General features: G+C 41.1%; 1 protein-coding gene across 1 annotated transcript; it reads left to right on the top strand.

The window, feature by feature from the left end:
- Nucleotides 1-4305: 4305 nt before the first annotated feature.
- On the top strand, nucleotides 4306-21443 carry MEIG1 (meiosis/spermiogenesis associated 1). The gene is made up of 3 exons (XM_040248988.1): nucleotides 4306-4434; nucleotides 16810-16976; nucleotides 21135-21443. Exons 1-3 carry the CDS (start codon nucleotides 4395-4397, stop codon nucleotides 21261-21263), a joined length of 336 nt encoding a protein of 111 aa, XP_040104922.1. The 5' UTR covers nucleotides 4306-4394; the 3' UTR covers nucleotides 21264-21443.
- The last annotated feature ends 842 nt before the right edge of the window (nucleotides 21444-22285 follow it).

Here is a 22285-nt window from a genome sequence, read left to right as displayed (position 1 = left end):
CGGGCACGACTGAGCGACTTCACTTTTACTTTTCACTTTCATGCATTGGAGAAGGAAATGGCAACCCACTCCAGTGTTCTTGCCTGGAGAGTCCCAGGGACGGGGGAGCCTGGTGGGCTGCCGTCTATGTGGTCACACAGGGTCAGACACGACTGAAGCGACTTAACAGCAGCAGGGCTTCCCTGGTGGCTCAGCTGGTAAAGAATCCACCTGCAATGTGGGAGACCTGGGTTCAATCCCTGCGTTGGGAAGATCCCCTGGAGAAGGGAACAGCTACTCACTCCAGTATCCTGGCCTAGAGAATTCCATGGACTGCATAGTCCATGGGGTAGCAAAGAGTCGGACACAACTGAGTGACTTTCACTCTCTCACATAGGAGAATATAAACAAAGTAAACAAGATTGGTAGGGATATTCCTTCTCTATTGGAGATGACTGATTAAGAAGACACTACGTAGCTATGAGGTTTCCCTGGTGGTCCAGTGGTTAAGATTCCACATTTCCAATGTAAGATTCAACACAATCCTTTCAAAATACCAAGAGCATTTTTCACAGAACTATAACAAATAATTTTAAAATGTATGTGGAAACACAAAAGACTCTGATAGCCAACAATATTGAGAAAAAACGAACAGAGTTGGAGGAATAACACTTCCTGACTTCAGACTGGACTGCAAAGCTACAATCATCAAAACAATATGGTATTGGCACAAGAACAGACTCATAGATCAGTGCAACAGGATAGAAATCCCAGAAATAAACCCATGCACTTATGGTCAATTAATCTACCTCAAGGGAAGCAAGTATATCTAATGGAGAAAAGACAGTCTCTTCAACAGTGGTGTTGGGAAAACCAGACAGCTACATAGAAGAGGTTCTAATTTCCTTCTTTTACAACATCATATGCAAAGACAACTCAATATGGATTAAGGACCTAAATGTAAGAACAGAAACCATAAAACTCTTAGAAGAAAACACAGGTGTAATACTCTGACATAAATTATAGCAATATTTTTTGGGAGATCTGCCCCTAAAGCAAAGGAAATAAAAGCAAAATAAACATATGGTACCTAATTAAACTTAAAAACTATTGCACAGCAAAGATAGCCAGTGACAAGACCAAAAAACAACCTACTAAATGGGAGAAAATATTTGCAAATAATATGACTTATACAGCCCATGGTATCTCAAAAGAGTCAAACATGACTTGGAGACTAAACAACAACATAAGGGGTTAATATCCAAAATACATAAATAGCTCATACAATTAACAGCAACCTCCCCCAAACAACCCAATTTAAAAATGGGTAGAAGACCTGAATAGACATTCTTCCAAAGAAGACATACAGATGACCAACAGGGACTTGAAAAGATACTCAGCATCACTAAGCAACAGAGAAATGCAAATTAATACTACAATGAGATAGCACCCTACACTGGTCAGGATGACTATCATCAAAAAGAACACAAATAACAAATACTGGTGAAGACGTAGAGAAAAGAGACCCCTTGTACACTATTGATGGAAATACAAGTTGGTGCAGCCACTGTGGAAAACAGTATGGAAGTTTCTCAATATCCAAAATACCATACGACCCATCAGTTCCACTTGTGGGTATATATCAAAAAATAAACCCATTAATTCAAAAAGAATTAACCAATGTTCATTGTTGTCATTCAGCCGCTCAGTTGTGTCCAACTCTCTGTGACCCCGTGGACTGCAGCATACTGTCCTTCACCATCTCCCAGAGCTTACTCAAACTGATGTCCATCGAGTTGGTGATCCATCCAACCATCTCATCCTCTGATGTCCCCTTCTCCTGCCTTCAATCTTTCCCAGCATCAGGGTCTTTTCCAATGAGTCAGCTCTTCACATAGGCCAAAGTATTGGAGCTTCAGCATCAGTCCTTACAACGAATATTCAGGATTAATTTTCTTTAGGATTGACTGGTTGGATCTCTTTGCAGTCCAAGGGACTCTCAAGAGTCTTCTCCAACACCACAGTTCAAAAGCATCAGTTCTTCAGTGCTCAGTCTTTTTTATGGCCCAACTCTCACATCCATACGTGACTACTGGAAAAACCATAGCTTTGACTAGATGGACCTTTGTTGGCAAAGTAATGTCTCTCCTTTTTAATATGCTGTCTAAGTTGGTCATAGCTTTTCTTCAAAGGAATAAGCATCTAGCAGCATTATTTACAATTACCAAGACATGGAATCAACAGATGAATGTATCTCCTAGCCACCATGCTATACTGCTTCCACAGCATCACAGTAGCAGTGGTGGTGAAATATATTTATTCTGAATATGCTGTTTTAGTACCTACTTAGTGCTAAGCACTGTTCTTGGAATTTAGTTAACAATATATCTCTCAATGGAAGTTACATTCTAGTGAAAGATAAATACTAAAATATAAACAGGCAATGGAGGTGGAATGAATTGGGAGATTGGGATTGACATATATACACTACTGATACAATGTGAAAAATAGATAACTAACAAGAACCTACTGTATAGCACAGGGAATTCTGCTCAATGCTCCATGGTGAGCTAAATGGGAAGGAAATCCAAAAATGAAGGGATATATGTATATGTTCTCTGGTGGATCAGACAGTCAAGAATCTGCCTGCAAGGAAGGAGACCTGGGTTCAACTCTGGGTTGGGAAGATCCCCTGGAGAAGGGGATGTCAACCCACTTCAGTAGTCTTGCCTGGAGAATTCCACAGACAGAGGAGCCTGGTGGGTTACATTCCATGGGGTCACAAAGGGTCAGACGTGACTTAGAGACTAACACTTTCACTTTCATAGCTGATTCACTTTGCTGTACAGTAAAAACTAACACACAATATTGTAAAGCAACTATACTTCAATAAATTTTTTTTGAAAAAGAAACAACCAATATAAAAAAATATTACGCTAAGAAAAGGAAAAAAGAAGCAATATAAAAATAGTATATTAGGAGGTGATCAGACTTGCGGAAAAAAAAGAAACACTAGAACATAGTAAGAGGACTAGAGCTAGGTGGATGGAGATGGATGAGTTGAGATATTAACAAAGAATTGAAGACAAGGAAGTGAGTCAAGGGGATAAACGGAAGGAGGCAGCTACAACTAAATCCTTAGTGTGGGAGCTAGGAGATGAACAGCCAGGTCACTGTTGCTGAGCAGTGTGATCCAGGGCTACAGAACAAGGGAGGAGTGATTGAGTGCAAATCTTGTCGGGCTTTGGTGGTTTTTACTCTGTAAAATGGGAAATCATTGCAGGATTAGGAGAAGAGAAATGACATAATTTTATAATAAGATCAAGTCTATTGTTTTGCTGAGAATAGACTGCAAGGGACAAGAGAAGCCTGTTGGGAACTACTGCAATAACCAGAAGGGGAAAAGCGAAGGTGGCTTGGGGTGGATAGAAGCAGTAAAGCCAACAGATTTTGCAGATGGATGGATATGCTGCTGACGAATAGCAAGAGAAAATGGACTCTAGTGACCACTTACTGAAAGTAGGAGACCATGGAAGGGGAAGAATTAAGCATGGGTGTTTGGAGGGTAGTTGTTTTGGACAACCATATGGATGTTGAATAGTGCTTTTCTTGTGGCTCAACTGGTAAAGAATCTGCCTGCCATGTGGGAAACCTGGGTTCGATCCCTGGGTTGGGAAGATCCCCTGGAGAAGGGAAAGGCTACCCACTCCAGTATTCTAGCCTAGAGAATTCCATGAACTGTATAGGCCATGGGGTAGCAAAGAGTCAGATACGACTGAGCGACTTTCACACACATGGATGCTGTTACACCTTGGAGTTTAGAGATCGGGGTTAAGGAAATAAATTTGAGAGTTGTAAGTAAAGAGGCAGTACTTTAAATAATGAAGGTAATGTTGGAAAAAATAATTAAAGCTATAGATGTCATTTATCATAGGTTTACTAGACTGTCATGCACTATGCTCAGCTCTATGAATTGGTTAATTTAAGAGGTGGGACAGATAGGAGATATTTAGTATCAGGGACCAGAAGCCCAGTGGTCTCTATTCCTTGATCGGCTTTTTTAGGGAATGCTGTCTGTGACTGATGCAATGGCAAGTGACACAGTCCTCTCTCCACCTCTAAGAGGGGTTGAGACAATTGCAAGGCTCCATCCAGAGATCCGCTTTCAAGCTCCAAACTGGGCCCCTCCCCACGCGCTTGCGCACAAAGGCCCGTTCTCAGGGGGTGGGGCCTGAGTGAGTACAAAGGAGCCTAAGTAAGCTGCGAAAGGCGTTGCCAGGTAAAGGAAGCGTTGCCAAGGCCGTGACAGTTGGCCTCTGGCTGGCCCAGCCCAGGCCACGGATCCCAAGTGGAGAGCACGAGCACCGCTGGGCTCGCTTGCAAGCTCCTGGGCAGGGCGCCCCGGCCTCTCAAGGATGGCTGAGCGAGGGTTACCCCTGAGAGCAGGACCCAAGGGTGAGAGGCCCCATTGCGGAGGGATGGGTGCGCCCCCTCCGAAGCCATCCAGGTTCCACCCCTTCTTCTTCAGGGTACCTGAGATTTGTCCGCCTCCCTCCTCTATTTTCTCGTTTCTTTTTATGGAAGGGTCTTTAATTTCAACTCTCGGTGGTTTCCAGGCGGCCCTGTGCCCCCTTTGTCTTTAGGGGTCGCAATTCTGGGGCTCCTTTCTGAGTTCCTCCTGCGGGGCGACCATTTGATCCCCAGTGTTGAGGACACTTTTTCCATCCCAGCCTTCTCTAGGCAGAAAAAAAAAAAAGTTTAAGAGACCAGAAAGTCACATTAGTCACCTTGCAGGGTCTCCCAAAGGAGAGGCTTTATGCTGCAGAGGTACACAGCACACGTGGACGATGGACCACCAAGGCTTGGACTCTGGGAACCAGTTTTGTTGTTCAGCTGAACACCAGCAACTTTGGGAACTGTGAGAAATTTAGAGGTTATCAAGTGATTTGCTAGTTAAAGGGCCCTTCTGACAAATCCTGCCTTGCCTAGGAACAGAAAAAAATAAAATGGGCAAAAAAAAAAATGGGAGATTAGCCTTACTGATGACTCTTGGAGTTTGAAAACTAAAAGCACTTTTAAAAGCGAGAAGAAGGTGACATATTTGCACAGAAAGGAGTTTGACAGTACATCAAATGCTTCTTCTGTTAGATCTGAGCCTCAGATTATCAGGGAATTAATATCGGTTGGATTTTTCAATACCCATGTAAATCCTAATACTGTTTAATAAAATCTGATCTTTGCATAGTAGGGAGGCATTGCCATTTCCTGTGTCTCCAGATACAACTTCCTATTACAGAGGTAAAAAGTATTTCATATCAGTTATTTTTTGCTACAGCTGTCATTAAAACTGTTACAAAGTGCTAAAAGTTACCAGCAGAATTAGTGCAGTCACTGAATTTCTGAGAATCACTGAAATCAATAAGGAATTTTAAGTTGATTTTTTCCTATTTTTAGTTTCATTCTGTTTTTAATAATTAGAAAGTTGTAAGAAGGTTTCGCAGGTGGCACAGTGGTAAATACTCCACTTGGCTTTAACGTCATAAGCATTCACTGTTATAACTGAAATTCAAATTCACTTACAGGATCTACTTTATTAAGTCTAATTTAATGTATTTCAGCTAATAGAACCATACTGAAATAGAAAAATGAATTCAAGGAATCACGATGAAAATTCTGGGCACTACTTTCATAAATGACTATAATATATACTGATATATAATAATTATAATATTAAAATGTAATATACATATATAATATGTACTATAAAATATTATTGTTCACTGTTCAGTCACTAAGTCATGTCTGACTCTTTACGCCCTGTGGTTTGCAGCACACTAGGCTTCTCTGTCCTTCTCTATCTCCCGGAGTTTGCTCAAACTCATGTCCATTGAATCGGTGATGACATCCAACCATTTCATCCTCTGTTGCCCCTTCTCCACCTGCCCTCAATCTTTCCCAGCATCAGGGTCTTTTCCAATGAGTCAGCTCTTCACATCAGACAGCCAAAGTATTGGAGCTTCAGCTTCAGTCCTTCCAATGAGTATTCAGGGTTGATTTCCTTTAGGATTGATTGACTGGTTTGATCTCCTTGCTGTCCAAGGGGCTCTCAAGAGTCTTCTCCAGCACCACAGTTTGAAAGCATTAATTCTTGGGCATTCAACTTTCTTTATGGTCCAACTCTCACATGCACACATGACTACTGAAAGAACCATACATAACTTTGACTATATGGACCTTTGTGATGCCTCTGCTTTTTAATATGCTGTTTAGGTGTGTCATAGCTTTTCTTCCAAGAAACAAGCAACTTTTAACTTCAGGCTGCAGTGATTTTGGAGCCCACTAAAATAAAATCTGCCACTGTTTCCATTTTTCACTATCTATTTGCCATGAAGTGATGGGACCGGATGCCATGATCTTGGTTTTTTGAATGTTGAATTTTAACCCAGCCTTTTCACTCTCATCTTATATATAATAAATATTAAATGAATGATATTTTGGGGTAATAAGAAGAGCTGAGAAAACAAGTGCAAGGTTATGTCTTTGAAAAATTGGCTATACAAATTTGATGACTATAGAGTTACTTAAACTAGAGTTGAAAATTTAATTTCAGAAACTAAGTTGTTTTATTTAAAAAATTTTAATATAAATTTATTTTAATTGGAGGATAATTACTTTACAATGTTGTATTGGTTTTGCCATACTTTGAGATGAATCCACCATGGGTGTACATGTGTTCCCCATCCTGAACTCCCTCTCACCTCCCTCCCCGTCCCATCCCTCAGGGTCATCCCAGTGCACTAGCCCCGAGCACCCTGTATCATCCATTGAACCTGGACTGGCAATCCATTTCACATAGGATAATATACATGTTTCAAGGCCATTCTCCCAAACCATCCCACCCTCGCCCTCTCCCACAGAGTCCAAAAGACTGTTCTATACATCTGTGTCTCTTTTGCTGTCTCACATACAGGGTTATCATTACCATCTTTCTAAATTCCATATATATGTGTTAGTGTACTATAGTGGTGTTTTTCTTTCTGGCTTATTTCACTCTGTATAATAGGCTCCAGTTTCATCCACCTTATTAGAACTGATTCAAATGTATTCTTTTTAAACTCCATTGTGTATATGTACCACAGCTTTTTTATCCATTCGTCTGCTGTTGGACATCTAGGTTGCTTCCATGTCCTGGCTATTATAAACAGTGCTGCGATGAACATTGGGGTACACATGTCTCTTTCAATTCTGGTTTCCTCGGTGTGTATGCCCAGCAGTGGGATTGCTGGGTCAAAAGGCAGTTCTAGTTCCAGTTTTTTAAGGACTCTCCACACTGTTCTCCATAGTGGCTGTACTAGTTTGCATTCCCACCAACAGTGTAAGAGGGTTCCCTTTTCTCCACACCCTCTCCAGCATTTATTGCTTGTAGACTTTTGGATCACAGCCATTCTGACTGGCATGAAATGGTACCTCATTGTGGTTTTGATTTGCGTTTCTCTGATAATGAGCGGTGTGAGCATCCATTCATGTATTTGTTAGCCATCTGTATGTCTTCTTTGGAGAAATGTCTGTTTAGTTCTTTGGCTCATTTTCTGATTAGGTCTTTTATTTTTCTGGAATTGAGCTGCAGGAGTTGCTTGTATATTTTTGAGATTAATTCTTTGTCAGTTACTTCATTTGCTATTATTTTCTCCCATTCTGAAGGCTATCTTTACACCTTGCTTATAGTTTCCTTTGTTGTGCAAAAGCTTTTAAGTTTAATTAGGTCCCATCTGTTTATTGTTGCTTTTATTTCCAATATTCTGGGAGGTGGGTCATAGAGGATCCTGCTGTGATTTATTTCAGAGAGTGTTTTGCCTATGTTCTCCTCTAGGACTTTTGTAGTTTCTGGTCTTACATTTAGATCATTAATCCATTTTGAGTATATTTTTGTGTATGGTGTTAGAAAGTGTTCTAGTTTCATTCTTTTATAAGTGGTTGACCAGTTTTCCCAGCACCACTTGTTAAAGAGATTGTCTTTTCTCCATTGTATATTCTTGCCTCCTTTGTCAAAGATAAGGTGTCCATAGGTGTGTGGATTTATCTCTGGGCTTTCTATTTTGTTCCATTGATCTATATTTCTGTCTTTGTGCCAGGACCATACTGTCTTGATGACTGTGGCTTTGTAGTAGAGCCTGAAGTCAGGCAGGTTGATTCCTCCAGTTCCATTCTTCTTTCTCAAGAATAAAAGGAATAAAAGGAACATACCTCAACATAATAAAAGCTATATCTGACAAACCGTCAGCAAACATTATCCTCAATGGTGAAAAATTGAATTGGCTATTCGAGGTTTTATGTATTTCCATACAAATTGTGAAATTATTTGTCCTAACTCTGTGAAAAATACCATTGGTAGCTTGATAGGGATTGCATTGAATCTATAGATTGCTTTGGGTAGTATACTCATTTTCTCTATATTGATTCTTCCAATCCATGAACATGGTATATTTCTCCATCTATTTGTGTCCTCTTTGATTTCTTTCACCAATGTTTTATAGTTTTCTATATATAGATCTTTTGTTTCTTTAGGTAGATATATTCCTAAGTATTTTATTCTTTTTGTTGCAATGGTGAATGGAATTGTTTCCTTAATTACGCTTCGTTTTCTAGTTGTTAGTTTTATAGGAATGCAAGGGATTTCTGTGTGTTGATTTTATATCCTGCAACTTTACTATATTCATTGATTAGCTCTAGTAATTTTCTGGTGGAGTCTTTAGGATTTTCTATGTATAGGACCATGTCATCTGCAAACAGTGAGAGTTTTACTTCTTTTCCAATCTGGATTCATTTTATTTCTTTTTCTGCTCTGATTGCTGTGGCCAAAACTTCCAAAACTGTGTTGAATAGTAGTGGTGAGAGGGGGCACCCTTGTCTTGTTCCTGACTTTAGGGGAAATGCTTTCAATTTTTCACCATTGAGGATAATGTTTGCTGACGGTTTGTCAGATATAGCTTTTATTATGTTGAGGTATGTTCCTTTTATTCCTGCTTTCTGGAAGGTATTTATCATAAATGGATGTTGAATTTTGTCAAAGGCTTTCCGTGCATCTATTGAGATAATCATATGGTTTTTATTTTTCAATTTGTTAATGTGGAGTATTAAACTGATTGATTTGTGGATATTGAGGAATCCTTGCATCCCTGGGATAAAGCCCACTTGGTCATGATGAATGATCTTTTAAATATGTTGCTGGATTATGTTTGCTAGAATTTTGTTAAGGATTTTTGCATCTATGTTCATCAGTGATATTGGCCTGTAGTTTTCTTTTTTTGTGGCATCTTTGTCAGGTTTTGGTATTAGGGTGATGGTGGCCTCATAGAATGAGTTTGGAAATTTACCTTCCTCTGCAATTTTCTGGAAGAGTTTGAGTAGGATAGATGTTAGCTCTTCTCTAAATTTTTGGTAGAATTCAGCTGTGAAGCCATCCGGTCCTGGGCTTTTGTTTGCTGGAAGATTTCTGATTGCAGTTTCAATTTCTGTGCTTGTGATGGGTCAGTTAAGATTTTCTATTTCTTCCTGGTTCAGTTTTGGAAAGTTGTACTTTTCTAAGAATTTGTCCATTTCTTCCAATTTGTCCATTTTATTGGCATATAGTTGCTGATAGTAGTCTCTTATGATCCTTTGTATTTCTGTGTTGTCTGTTGTGATCTCTCCATTTTCACTTCTAATTTTGTTGATTTGATTTTTCTCCCTTTGTTTCTTGATGAGTGTTGCTAATGGTTTGTCAATTTTATTTATCTTCTCAAAGAACCAGCTTTTGCCTTTGTTGATTTTTGCTATGGTCTCTTTTGTTTCTTTTGCACTTATTTCTGCCCTAATTTTTAAAATTTCTTTCCTTCTACTAACCCTGGGGTTCTTCATTTCTTCCTTTTCTAGTTGCTTGAGGTGTAGAGTTAGGTTATTTATTTGACTTTTGTCTTGTTTCTTGAGGTAAGCCTGTATTGCTATGAACCTTCCCCTTAGTACTGCTTTTGTAGTGTCCCATAGGTTTTGGGTTGTTGTGTTTTCATTTTCATTCATTTCTATGCATATTTTGATTTCTTTTTTTATTTCTTCTGTGATTTGTTGGTTATTCAGCAGCATGTTGTTCAGCCTCCATATGTTGGAATTTTTAATACTTTTTCTCCTGTAATTGACATCTAATCTTACTGCACTGTGGTCAGAAAAGATGCTTGGAATGATTTCAGGTTTTTTTTGTTTTTTTTTTTAATTTACCAAGGCTAGATTTATGGCCCAGGATGTGATCTATCCTGGAGAAGTTTCTGTGTGTGCTTGAGAAAAAGGTGAAATTCATTGTTTTGGGGTGAGATGTCCTATAGATATCAATTAGGTCTAACTGGTCTATTGTATCATTTAAAGTTTGTGTTTCCTTGTTAATTTTCTGTTTAGTTGATCTATCCATAGGTGTGAGTGGGGTGTTAAAGTCTCTCACTATTATTGTGTTATTGTTAATTTCCCCTTTCATACTTGTTAGCATTTGTCTTACATATTGCGGTGCTCCTGTGTTGGGTGCATATATATTTATAATTGTTATATCTTCTTCTTGGATTGATCCTTTGATCATTATGTAGTGGCCTTCTTTGTCTCTTTTCACAGCCTTTGTTTTAAAGTCTATTTTATCTGACATGAGTATTGCTACTCCTGCTTTCTTTTGGTCTCTATTTGCATGGAATATCTTTTTCCAGCCCTTCACTTTCAGTCTGTATGTGTCCCTTGTTTCAAGGTGGATCTCTTGTAGACAACATATATAGAGGTCATGTTTTTGTATCCATTCAGCCAGTCTTTGTCTTTTGGTTGGGGCATTCAACCCACTTACATTTAAGGTAATTATTGATAAGTATGATCCCGTTGCCATTTATTTTATTGTTTTGGGTTCGAGTTTATACACCCTTTCTGTGTTTCCTGTCTAGAGAAGATCATTTAGCATTTGTTGGATAGGTGGTTTGGTGGTGTTGAATTCTCTCAGCTTTTGCTTGTCTGTAAAGCTTTTGATTTCTCCTTCATATTTGAATGAGATCTGCTGGGGTCCAGCCCCCGCAGGATCCAGGGAAACCCGAAGGAGAAACGGTGTGGGCAATTGATTGAGAGAGAGAGAGATAGATAGATAGATAAGAATGTTGTAGATAAGAAACTAGAGGAGAGAAGAAAAGAGGCTGGAGTTCCTTGGTTTATACAGAAAATCAATAAAGTCTCAAGACAAGAGACTTGCACCGTCTACGTGAGGCCACAGGTGCCCTCCTGGTCTCCCGGGGGAGTGAAGGCGCAGGGCGCCTTCCCGTTCAGGTCTTAGAAACCCAGGCAAATAAGTAGACACGGCAGATCTCTGTACTCCAGATGGGAACTAGCCTGAAAGAGAGAGTAAGAGGAGGAAAATGATTGACACGAGGAGATCAAGCTGCTTTGATGAACGAGATCCATAGCTTTATTTTTAAACGGTACTTATATACCTTTTTTGTACATAGAGGAAATGAAAGATGCAAGGTCATACAGAGTCAGCCCAACATTCCAGCAGTATTGCCTTTATCGAAATCATGATTTTTCTGCATACCTTTTTCACAAAAGATGTTGTGTACAGTATCTTCTGGCCTTGGAGGCCTGTGAACATTTTATGACCCTCTTTTGATAAAGGCTGCTCAACCAAAAAACTTGTTTTCCCTCAAAGTGTTTTTTCTTTGTATTTCTAATCTATGTCAGCCTCAGAAAATGCCAAACAGAGTTACATTTTTCACAGAGCAAAGGTGCAATGAGTTACAAGAAAGAACCAATTAGCTCAAAAGTTTGATATGGTTAAATTCAAGGCTACACTTGTTTTTCTAGCATTCTCACTATGTTAACTAATGCATTCCCAGGTGCACAGTGGATAAGAGATATGGGAACTTAGCAACAAGCATTGGCCCAATAATGAAATCCTACATCAGCACTAGCACTACTCTAATAACTTTTAACTCTTTCAAAGACTCTATGTTTTAGCCTTTCCATGCCTCTCACAGTTGGGAGGCTGTAAATAATCACATGCATAGCTATAAGGGTCTGGATATACCTACCGAGCAAGCTATAATGCTAACAGAGGGGGTTTGATTTGAAATATTCCTCTCATGTCCAGGAGACTTATTAGCTATAGCCCTAAGTTGATTTTCTCCAGAGAAAGGTGGTCAGGGTTAGCCCCCTGTTAATGTCAGAGGAGTTGGTGAAAGTCATGAAACAGTAAAACAGACAGATTCTGGTTTGGGGGTAGATGCTTGAGAAAGCCTAGGGAGCTCCTTGAGTTCTGAAGCCTTGCTTAACAATTCTCTTCCACATGACTTTGTCATGGGTGGGATCTCCCATGGCAGCTCCTGGCAGAGATCCTTGCTGGGTACAGTAATCTGGGCTGTAGGTTATTTTCTTTCATCACTTTAAGTATGTCTTGCCATTCCCTCCTGGCTTGAAGAGTTTCTATTGAAAGATCAGCTGTTATCCTTATGGGAATCCCCTTTTGTGTTATTTGTTGTTTTTCCCTTGCTGCTTTTAATATTTGTTCTCTGTGTTTGATCTTTGTTAATTTGATTAATGTGTGTCTTGAGGTGTTTCTGTTTGGGACTCTCTGGGTTTCTTGGACCTGGGTGATTATTTCCTTCCCCATTTTAGGGAAGTTTTCAACTATTATCTCCTCAAGTATTTTCTCATGGTCTTTCTTTTTGTCTTCTTCTGGGACTCCTTGACTTGAATGTTGGAGCATTTAACATTGTCCCAGGGGTCTCTGAGGTTGTCCTCATTTCTTTTAATTCTTTTTTTTCATCTCTGTTTCCTTTATTTCCACCATTCTATCTTCTACCTCACTTATCCTATCTTCTGCCTCCATTATTCTACTGTTGGTTCCCTCCAGAGTGTTTTTGATCTCATTTATTGCATTGTTCATTATATATTGACTCTTTTTTATTTCTTCTAGGTCCCTGTTAAACCTTTCTTGCATCTTCTGGATCCTTGTCTCCGGGCTATTTATCTGTAATTCCATTTTGTTTTCAAGATTTTGGATCATTTTCACTCTCATTATTTGGAATTCTTTATCAGGTAGATTCCCTATCTCTTCCTCTTTTGTTTGGTTTGGTGGGCATTTATCCTGTTCCTTTACCTGCTGGGTATTTCTCTGCCTTTTCATCTTGTTTATATTGCTGTGTTTGGGGTGGCCTTTCTGTATCCTGGCAGTTTGTGGTTCCTCTTTATTGTGGAGTTTCCTCGCTGTGGGTGGGGTTGTATGGGTAGCTTGTCAAGGTTTCATGGTTAGGGAAGCTTGTGTCGGTGTTCTGGTGGGTGGAGCTGGATTTCTTCTCTCTGGAGTGCAATGAAGTGTCCAGTAATGAGTTATGAGATGTCAATGGGTTTGGTGTGCCTTTGGGAAGCCAATATACATATTGAAGCTCAGGGCTATATTCCTGTGTTGTTGGAGAATTTGTGTGGTATGTCTTTCTCTGGAACTTGTTGGCCCTTGAGTGGTGCTTGGTTTCAGTGTAGGTATGGAGGTGTATGATGAGCTCCTATTCATTAATTTTCCCTGGAGTCAGGAGTTCTCTGATGTTCTCAGGATTTGGACTTAAGCCTCCTGCTTCTGGTTTACAGTCTTATTCTTACAGTAGCCTCAAGACTTCTCCATCTATACAGCACCGATGATAAAACATCTAGGTTAATGATGAAAAGTTTCTCCACAGTGAGGGACACCCAGAAAGGTACACAGAGTTACATGGGGAAGAGAAGAGGGAGGAGAGAGATAGAGGTGACCAGGAGGAGAAGAGGGGGAATCAAAAGGGGAGAGAGCAAGCTAGCCAGTAATCACTTCCCTATGTGCTCTCCACAATCTGGACCCCTCAGAGATGTTCACAGCGTTATACAGAGAAGAGGAGAGGGAGGAAGGAGAGAGAGGTGGCCAGGAGGATAAAAGGGGGAATCAAAAGGAGAGAGACAGATCTAGCCAGTAATCAGTTCCCTAAATGTTCTCCACAGCCCGGAACACACAACGAGATTCACAGAGTACAGAAGAGAAGGTGGAGGGAGGAGATAGAGGTGACCTGGTGGAGAAAAAGAAGAGACCAAAGGGGGAGAGACAATCCAGCCAGTAATCTCACTCCCAAGTAAAAATAGGTACTGAAGATTGGGTTCTTAAAGGTACAAAATTGATAACAAATACCAAAAAGCAAAGATTAAAAATCTAGAGTAGAGGTTAGATTCTCAAAAATACAATATTAAAGAAAAAAACCAAAGTCACAAAATTATAAAATATGTATATATGAAGTTTGCTTTAAAAATAGGTCCTTTTTTTTGCAAAGTAATAGTAGGTTATAAAAATGAAAATTAAAGGAGTAATAGAAGACAAAATTTAAAAAAAATTTTAATTAAAAAAATGATAATAGTAAAAATATATCTAGGACTTTCTCTGGTGGTGTTGTGGACAGTGTGGGGTCAGTTCATTTTCAGATAGTTCCTTGACCCGGCTTATACTTCTCAAGATCTATAGGCCCCTTCCTATGTAGTCATTGCTAACTGCAGGGTTTTAATCTATTGCACCTGTCACTTCCAAAGCGATTCCCTCCGTTCATTTTAGCTTCTTCTGTTTGCTGGCCTCTTCAGTGTCTAATTTTCACCCTGACACAAGGGGGCGATGGTGGTCACTTTTTTAGGCTCACTTGTTCAGTCGTGCTGCAGGGAGGGAGGAACACTGCAAACAAATATCACTGGCGTGTGTGGGGAGTGCTCACAGTGTCTCAGCCACACTGAGTTTGCCCCCGCTCATGGCATGTGTGCTTTCCCAGTATATACTGTTCAGGCTGTAGGTTGCTCTGCTGGGAACTGTCTGAGGTGGGCCCTGGGTTGCATGGACTTTCCAGGAGGCCTAAGCTGCTCAGATTCAGGTTCTCGGGTACTCCACAAAGGCACAGACTTGGTTGGGCCTTCATTTTGTGCCCTTCCCAGGTCCGAGCAGCTCAGGTGCCCAGGTGCTTGGTGAGTGCAGTCACCCCCAGTTGGGGGCTTTGACTCATCACCGTCCCCGTCCCTGCTGCTCAGTTCTCTGGGTGTAGAACTGGCGCGCCTTCTCAGGTGTGCCGTGTGTCTCTTCTGGGGAGCTGATCTCTGGCTGCAACCCTCCCGGTGGATATCGACCATCCAGAATCCCGAGAAGTCTTGGTTAGCAACGAAGCCTGCTTGCAGGTTGGTAGATGATGCCTCTCTGGGGCCGCGATTGCCCCCTTCTGGCTCGGGCTGCCCTTACCTGCCTGTCTCCGGTGGGGGATGGGCTGGTCCGCAGTGGGCTAGCTCTGCTCAGTCCTTTGTTTGGTGAGCAGGCCCGGTGGTGTCTTAGGTTAGGGCTTTGCACGGGATAGCTATCCCACAGTTTGAGTTGCTGTCTCTAGTTGGTTCTCTCAGATTGCCCTTGGGGCACTCAGGCCTGGTCCTTACCTGAAGCAGTGCAGCCCCCGCCTCCCTGTCCAGTCCCCACTTGGTAGTGGCGGATGTGGGTGTCTGCGCTGCTTCTCTGCTGGGAGTTGCTGTTAGACACATAATCTGGGTTTTAATTATTTATTTTTTCCTCCCGGTTATGTTGCCTGCTGAGGTTCCAAGGCTCGCCACAGACTCCCCGGTGAGAGTGTTTCCTGGTGTTTGGAAACTTCTCTCTTTTTTAAGACTCCCTTCCCAGATGGATCTCTGTCCCGACTTCTTTTGTCTCTCTTTTTATCTTTTATATTTTTTCCTACCCCCTTTCAAAGACAATGGGCTGCCTTTCTGGGTGCCTGATGTCCTCTGCCAGCATTCAGAAGTTGTTTTGCGGAATTTGCTCAGCGTTCAAATGTTCTTTCAATGAATTTGTGGGGGAGAAAGTGGTCTCCCCCTCCCTATTCCTCTGCCATCTTAGCTGTCTTGCTCCCAAGTTGCTTTAAAATCAGTGATCTCAGTGCTAGGACACAGAGGAAGCTTTTACCTACTGCGTAGATAGTCCATCTTTCACATCAGAGCACAGTGACCTGAGTTACTGGCCTGCGGTGAGTGGCATGTTTCCAAACAGTTAAGAAAAGAAAAAGGAGGAAACCATCGCTTCCCCATAAGAAGAAAAGGAAGACTGATCTTACATTCCCTTTTTAGGGAAAAAGATGGAGATAAAATTTTGAATATGATTAAATGAAATAATGGTAGGATACTTTGACAATCTCCTGAGCAGTTAAAAATAAAACAGTGGGCGGTGGCTTCCCTGGTGGCTCAGTGGTTAAGAATCCACTTGTCAGTGCAGGAGACACAGGTTCAATCCCTAATCTGGGAAGATTCCATGTGCCTCAGAGTAGCTAAGCCGGTGCACCACAGCTATTGAGTCAGCCGGGAGCCACAATTACTAAATTTACATGCTGCAGCTACCAAAGCCTGTGCACCCTAGAGACCATGCTCTACAATAAAAGACGCCACGGCAGTGAGAAGCCTGCACTGCAACTAGAGGAAAGCCCACGCAGCAAAGAAGACCTAGCACAGCCAAAGACATAGATAAATAAAACTAAAAACAAAAGTAAGAACAGGATTTCAGAAATGTGTAAACTATTATTTGAAATGCCAGGATCAGTCTGCACCACTTAAGACATCACTCCAGGATTGACTTTATTTCCAAAATAGAACATGGATCCTTCTTACTTTTGGAATTGAATGTTTAAAAAGCTAACATATTTAATGGGATTCTTAACTCTAATTTTTAAAAAATCTACTTTGGTTCATTCTTAAAGGGGTTTCCCAAACTGTCACTACTGTGTTATCTAATGAACTTTTTTTTTAAACATCCTTCAGAAATACTTAGTAAGAAGACCTGTGTAGCCATGGCTAGTTCTGACGTGAAACCAAAATCAATAAGTCATGCCAAAAAATGGTCAGAAGAGATAGAAAATCTGTACAGATTTCAACAAGCAGGATATCGAGATGAAATTGAATACAAACAAGTGAAGCAAGTTTCTATGGTAAGATTTATGCCTCTACAAATCTGAATTCAAAATGAATTTGTTAGAGGGTGAAAAGCACTAAAAAAAAACACAAACAAACAAACAGAAAAACCACCACCAATAAAGCACTAGAGAATACTGAAAGGGAATTCTACTCCAACCCCCTGATTTTATTGATAAAGAGACTAAGGTTCAGAAGAATGATTTTCAGGTAGACTGCAGCAAGAGGTCTCAGCACAGAAACATTAAGAATTTTCTAGCTTTTACTGAGCAACTGTGCTGTGCCAGACAAGCCCTTTATGGTAGGCCATAACTCTCACTAGGGTGAGGGTTCTGATAAGATAAGTTCTCTTATCAGATATTCAGTTTGTTTCCTTTCTGTGTTTTTAAATTTCAACTGCAAATTATATGCTTAGTCACTCAGTCATGTCTGACTCTTTGCAACCCCATGGACTGTAGCCTGCCAGGCTTCTCTATCCATGGCAATTCTCCAGGCAAGAATACTGGAGTAGGTTGCCATGCCCTCCTCCAGGGGATCTTCCCAACCCAGGGATCAAACTGGTTCTCTTGCATTGCAGGTGGATTCTTTATCAGTTGACCTACCAAATTCTGCCTTAGGCAACAAAATCTCCTGACTTTGGCTGTATACTCCAGGCTTTCTTGAGAGAGTGGAGACATGGTTTTGCTTTTCAAAGACTAGACAAAATCTAGATATGGCCCTAGTTTATAATGTGTTTTTAAAAATTCATTTATCCTACTGAATATGGGGAGACTGACTTTTGAGGAATATTATAGAATATGATATAGTATTTATAAATGTATATTAGGTTTTGGAGTTGATATTACCACAAAGTGTTTATTATTGTTTATTTTCAAATTGTTTTATTATTTTTTTTCAGAGACTCATTCATGAGCAGGTTTTTCAGATTCCCTTATTCTTTTTCTTTCTTCATTCTATTTGTTGATCTCTACTCCACATTTCCTAAAAATCTAGACAGAAAAATATGATGAAGGTGACCCAGAGCTAAAGTGTAATAGACTCTTTTGTTTAATGGACGTTAACTTAATAGAGAGTATTAGCAGTGGTGAGGTATAAAATTTAAAATACTCTCTAATGAGGATTTGACTGATGACTGTGACCTTCCCACATCCATTTTTTCAATTCTAGTAGCATTTTACATTTTGGTCCACATTATCAAAAGGGAGTTTTCATTACTTTATTATCTGTGGCTTTTAAATAGGCAAAACACAAGCATTAACATTTTACTGCAGGTCAGAAATAAGCTCCATATACTTTGCCTTCACACTGGGATGCCTCTGAAAGGTGTATAAGACCCAAAGACCCAGGGACATACAGGCACTCCTGCACCTACACCACCATTACAGAAACTGTTGGGACTGAGCTCAGAGATGAGATCAGATTTAAGGGAACACGAAGAACACCTTTAAAGAGAAAGTCCCCAAAAAGCACCTGAGGGATTTGTGTGTGTATGTGTGTATCATGAAGGGAAGAACACCACTATCCACTGAAGAGTCGACTTGACAATTACAGAGATGTTTTGTATTTTACTTCTGTGTATATTTTTTGGGTACCTGCCCTGTACCAGTTTCTGTGCCAGAAGCTTTAAAAAGATAAATATAAAATCAAGTGCCTGACCTCAGGAAATTTAGTGGGCCCGTGGAAAGAGTACAGACTGTGAAATCAGTCTGCCCAGGCTTTGCATCCTGGCTCTCCTCCTTGGCTGTGTAACCCTGAACAAGGTTAATGCTTACCTTGCAGAGCTCAAGTGTAAAAGGGCAATGCCAGTGCCTGCTTTGGAAAAATGTCTCAAATTAAACGAAATCAAGCTTTGGAAATACCTGATTTTGTGGTGCTCGGTAGTAATTCATTGAGTGAATGGTGTTTGGTGAATGATAGCTCTTATTATTCTTGTATCTTGGAGTGGAAGATTAAGAGTGACAAACAATGAAAACTTACGTGAGTGAAAATATATGGCCCCCACCAAACTAGAGGAAGATAAAAATTTCTTCCTTTAAGGACAATCTTCCTAAAACGGCTTTGTGCCCCAAGAGGCATTTGCAGTGGGCTGTAGAGGATGGACAGGATGATACCCAAAGGCTTGCTTTGATTGGCAATTGTCTGAAGGGCTTGAGCGATGGTCTTTGTTCTTATCTGAAGTACATGTCCTTATAGACACTGTTATTACTGACTGATTTCCTGCCCAAGGAGAGCTGACTTGAGGACTATATCAACCCCCCAACCCCATCCCCACCACCACTCTCTAAGGAATGAAGTTTTCCTAGGTTGAATGGGAGTGATGGGTAGAAAGCCAAAAAGGGAAAATTATGAAACAGCAAAGGGTTATAGAAGGAAAAAAGCCTAGAGGTTGATGAGACAAAACCAATATAGCTACTTGGAGGCCCCTCCAGGGACAAAGCAGCTGGAAGCAGGACCTTGGTCCTTGTCTTCCTTGAAGAAAAATTCAGCAGAGAGACTGTGAAGCACATAAAGTGTTTATTGGAAGCAAAGAACCTGTAGAGGAACACCTGGGCAGGCTCAGAGTGAGCTATACCCAATAGAGGTGGCTTAGATCGCTGATATGGGGGGCAGTCACCTGGGTTATCTCTGACTAGCCATCTTGTTTGTGCCCACATTTGGTCTGACTCAAGGTCCTTCATGGTGGATGTGTGTGCATCTCTCACCCAAGATGGATTCCAGCACAAAGGTGTCTGGGAGGTTGGCAGGACACACTGTGAGCTGGTGGCTCCTCCCTCTTTTGTCTCCTTCTGAGACTGATGATCCCCTCTGTGCATGTGTCCAGCTGGGAAATCCCCTTGACCACAAGAATGAGAAAAATGGGGTCTCTTTGTCTTCTGCCCCAGTCAGGGCTCTCATCCTCCTGGTCTTACCTCAAAGTGTCGGTGGGAGAAGTGGCCACAGCTGCTCAGCCTGGGCCCACCTGTCTCCTTCCTCACTCCACATGAAGTGCTGTGGGTAATTCTAAAGCAGCTGCAGTCTACTGCTTCACTGAATGAAGTGGTTGGGGGACCCTAGTAAATGAGAGAGCCTGCTGTTGGCCTCAAGAGAAAGAGAGCGGCAATGATGTCTTGAGAACTTCTTTCTTTCTCCACTGAGGGAGGGTAGTGGAAACCACGAAGTCAAGCAGGCTTAACCTAAGTGATGGAAAACATCGCTTTTCTCTGTGATGTACCTGTCAGAGAGCCTGCCAGGATTCATCGGATAGGCTGCTACCCATTCTTGCTAACTCCTAAATAAATGAGATGACAGGAGAAAGCAAAAATACATTGTTAGAAAATAAAAGATGTATATCCATTTATATTCGTGGAGCTTTTGTACTCCAGTTTGGAAGTTGTGGTTTATAAGTCTGGAGAATGAGTAGCTGCCAGTAGAGATGAAGTTGAAGAACAGGACTTGGTTTTGAATGCCATGAACACAAACTCCAAATAATTGGGTTTTGACAGTGATGGAGTAGACTTCACACCATCCAGAAACAACATATCTAACCAGAGCAGAAATGCAGTGGCCTGAGCAAGAAGGTATAATGTGAATTCACAGAGGAAGGGAAAAAAAAGGTCCAAAGTGGATCAAGCCAAACAATCAAGTAAGCAAACCAATATGGCAAATGAGAAAGACTAAGGTGGAGAAGCTAAGAAGAGGTTGCTGAAGACTCTGTTCATGACCTCAAATTTCTATGAAAAGGAGCTTCAAGGTGTGCACGTGAAATATGGAGGTGAAATACACATTCACCTTTAGAGACATCCAGTCTAGCTTCTTACTGTTGCCTGGGCCTAGCCCTAATTCCCTCCTTAGGTGTTATTTTCAGAAGTTAGTAATAATGCCTAAAATCGTTTGTACATAAAAGAAGAATAAAGTTTAGATTATTCTGAATGTTTTATCTTGGCTGCCAAGCAGAAATTTAAATCTAGAAATTGGGATCTAGGGAGAAGCACTGAACCAGTTGTCCTTCAGTATAAGGTTACAATGTAAGACAAGTGTGTTTTACGTGTGTTGTTAATGTGTGTGTGTCTGTGTCTACAAGTGTAAGACATCACTAAGAGTTCTGTTTGATGTGACTTGCACTTTTAAATGTTTGATAGTGAACAATTATATGGAAGGACCATTACAATATTTGTGCTTTGGTTTTGGATGTACAGGTAGATCGTTGGCCAGAGACAGGATATGTGAAGAAGCTTCAGAGAAGGGACAATACTTTCTATTACTACAACAAACAGAGGGAGTGCGACGACAAGGAAGTCCACAAAGTGAAAATTTATGCTTACTAGGCTTTCTTCTCACTATTGCTTGCCATGATCTTTTTTAAAAAATCTGTTGTTTCATTTGACATCATGTAAGTGTCATTTTACAAAATACCCACAAGTGCAGACTCTGATGGAATATTTTGAGACACCAAAAGTTGGTCTCTTGTAATCATCTCCTTTTGTTCTAAAATATAACTGCAGTACCATGCCACTGATGCCTGCCTCAGTCTGGTTCTTCCTGTTTTAACTGTGGTAATGTTAACAGCTGTGCAGGGGAAGAGAAAGCCCCCCGCCCCAGGAAACCATTCAAGTGGTTATGTAGAGATTAGGCCCACCCCCAGCCCCCCAGCCTTTACCACTTCACTAGACCATTGCTTTGAACTGCCAGATCTGCATTTTGTGACCAGAGAGCTTTCTCTTGCCTCTAGATTCCTTTGCTTTTCACTGAATTGCCAAGAAATGATGGTGGCTGGGGCAGACAGGTGCCAGCCACCTGCTTCCTCTAGAGGAACGTTAATCTCCTGAGGTTAATCTCCAGTCACATGCCACAGTATCTCATTGGATGACGTAGCAATTGGTTATCTCCCTTCCTCACCCCTTCCCCCAATGCCCTGCTGGTCCTCTTCCTCTGAGTCACTTCCTTGGACTTGAAACCTTGTCCTGGGTCAGCTTCTGGGTCGCCCTTGAATCACCACCACAGAAAATATGTTCCAGTGCTTCCTTTAATCACCGCAGTAATAGCCCAAGTACAAGGAAGGCTATTATCCTGGAGACTTAAGAAGTGCCCCCAGATCAGTGAGTCCTGAGGACTTTGAATTTAAGTAGATGAAAGATAGCCTTTTATTGTAAATTTTTGTCACTGGGCTTTCCTAGTGGCTCAGATGGTAAAGAATCCACCTGAAATGCAGGACACCTGGGTTCAATTCTGGGGTTGGGAAGATCCCCTGGAGGAGGGCATGGCAACCCACTCCTGTATTCTTGCCTGGGATCCCCTGGACAGAGGAGCCTGGTGGGCTACAGTCCATGGGGTTGCAAAGAGTCAGACA

This window comes from Oryx dammah, unplaced genomic scaffold, assembly GCF_014754425.2.
Source record: "Oryx dammah isolate SB20612 unplaced genomic scaffold, SCBI_Odam_1.1 HiC_scaffold_10, whole genome shotgun sequence".
Lineage (NCBI taxonomy): Eukaryota > Metazoa > Chordata > Mammalia > Artiodactyla > Bovidae > Oryx > Oryx dammah.
Note: the sequence above shows the minus strand (reverse complement) of the source record. Positions and strands in the feature narration are given on the sequence as shown.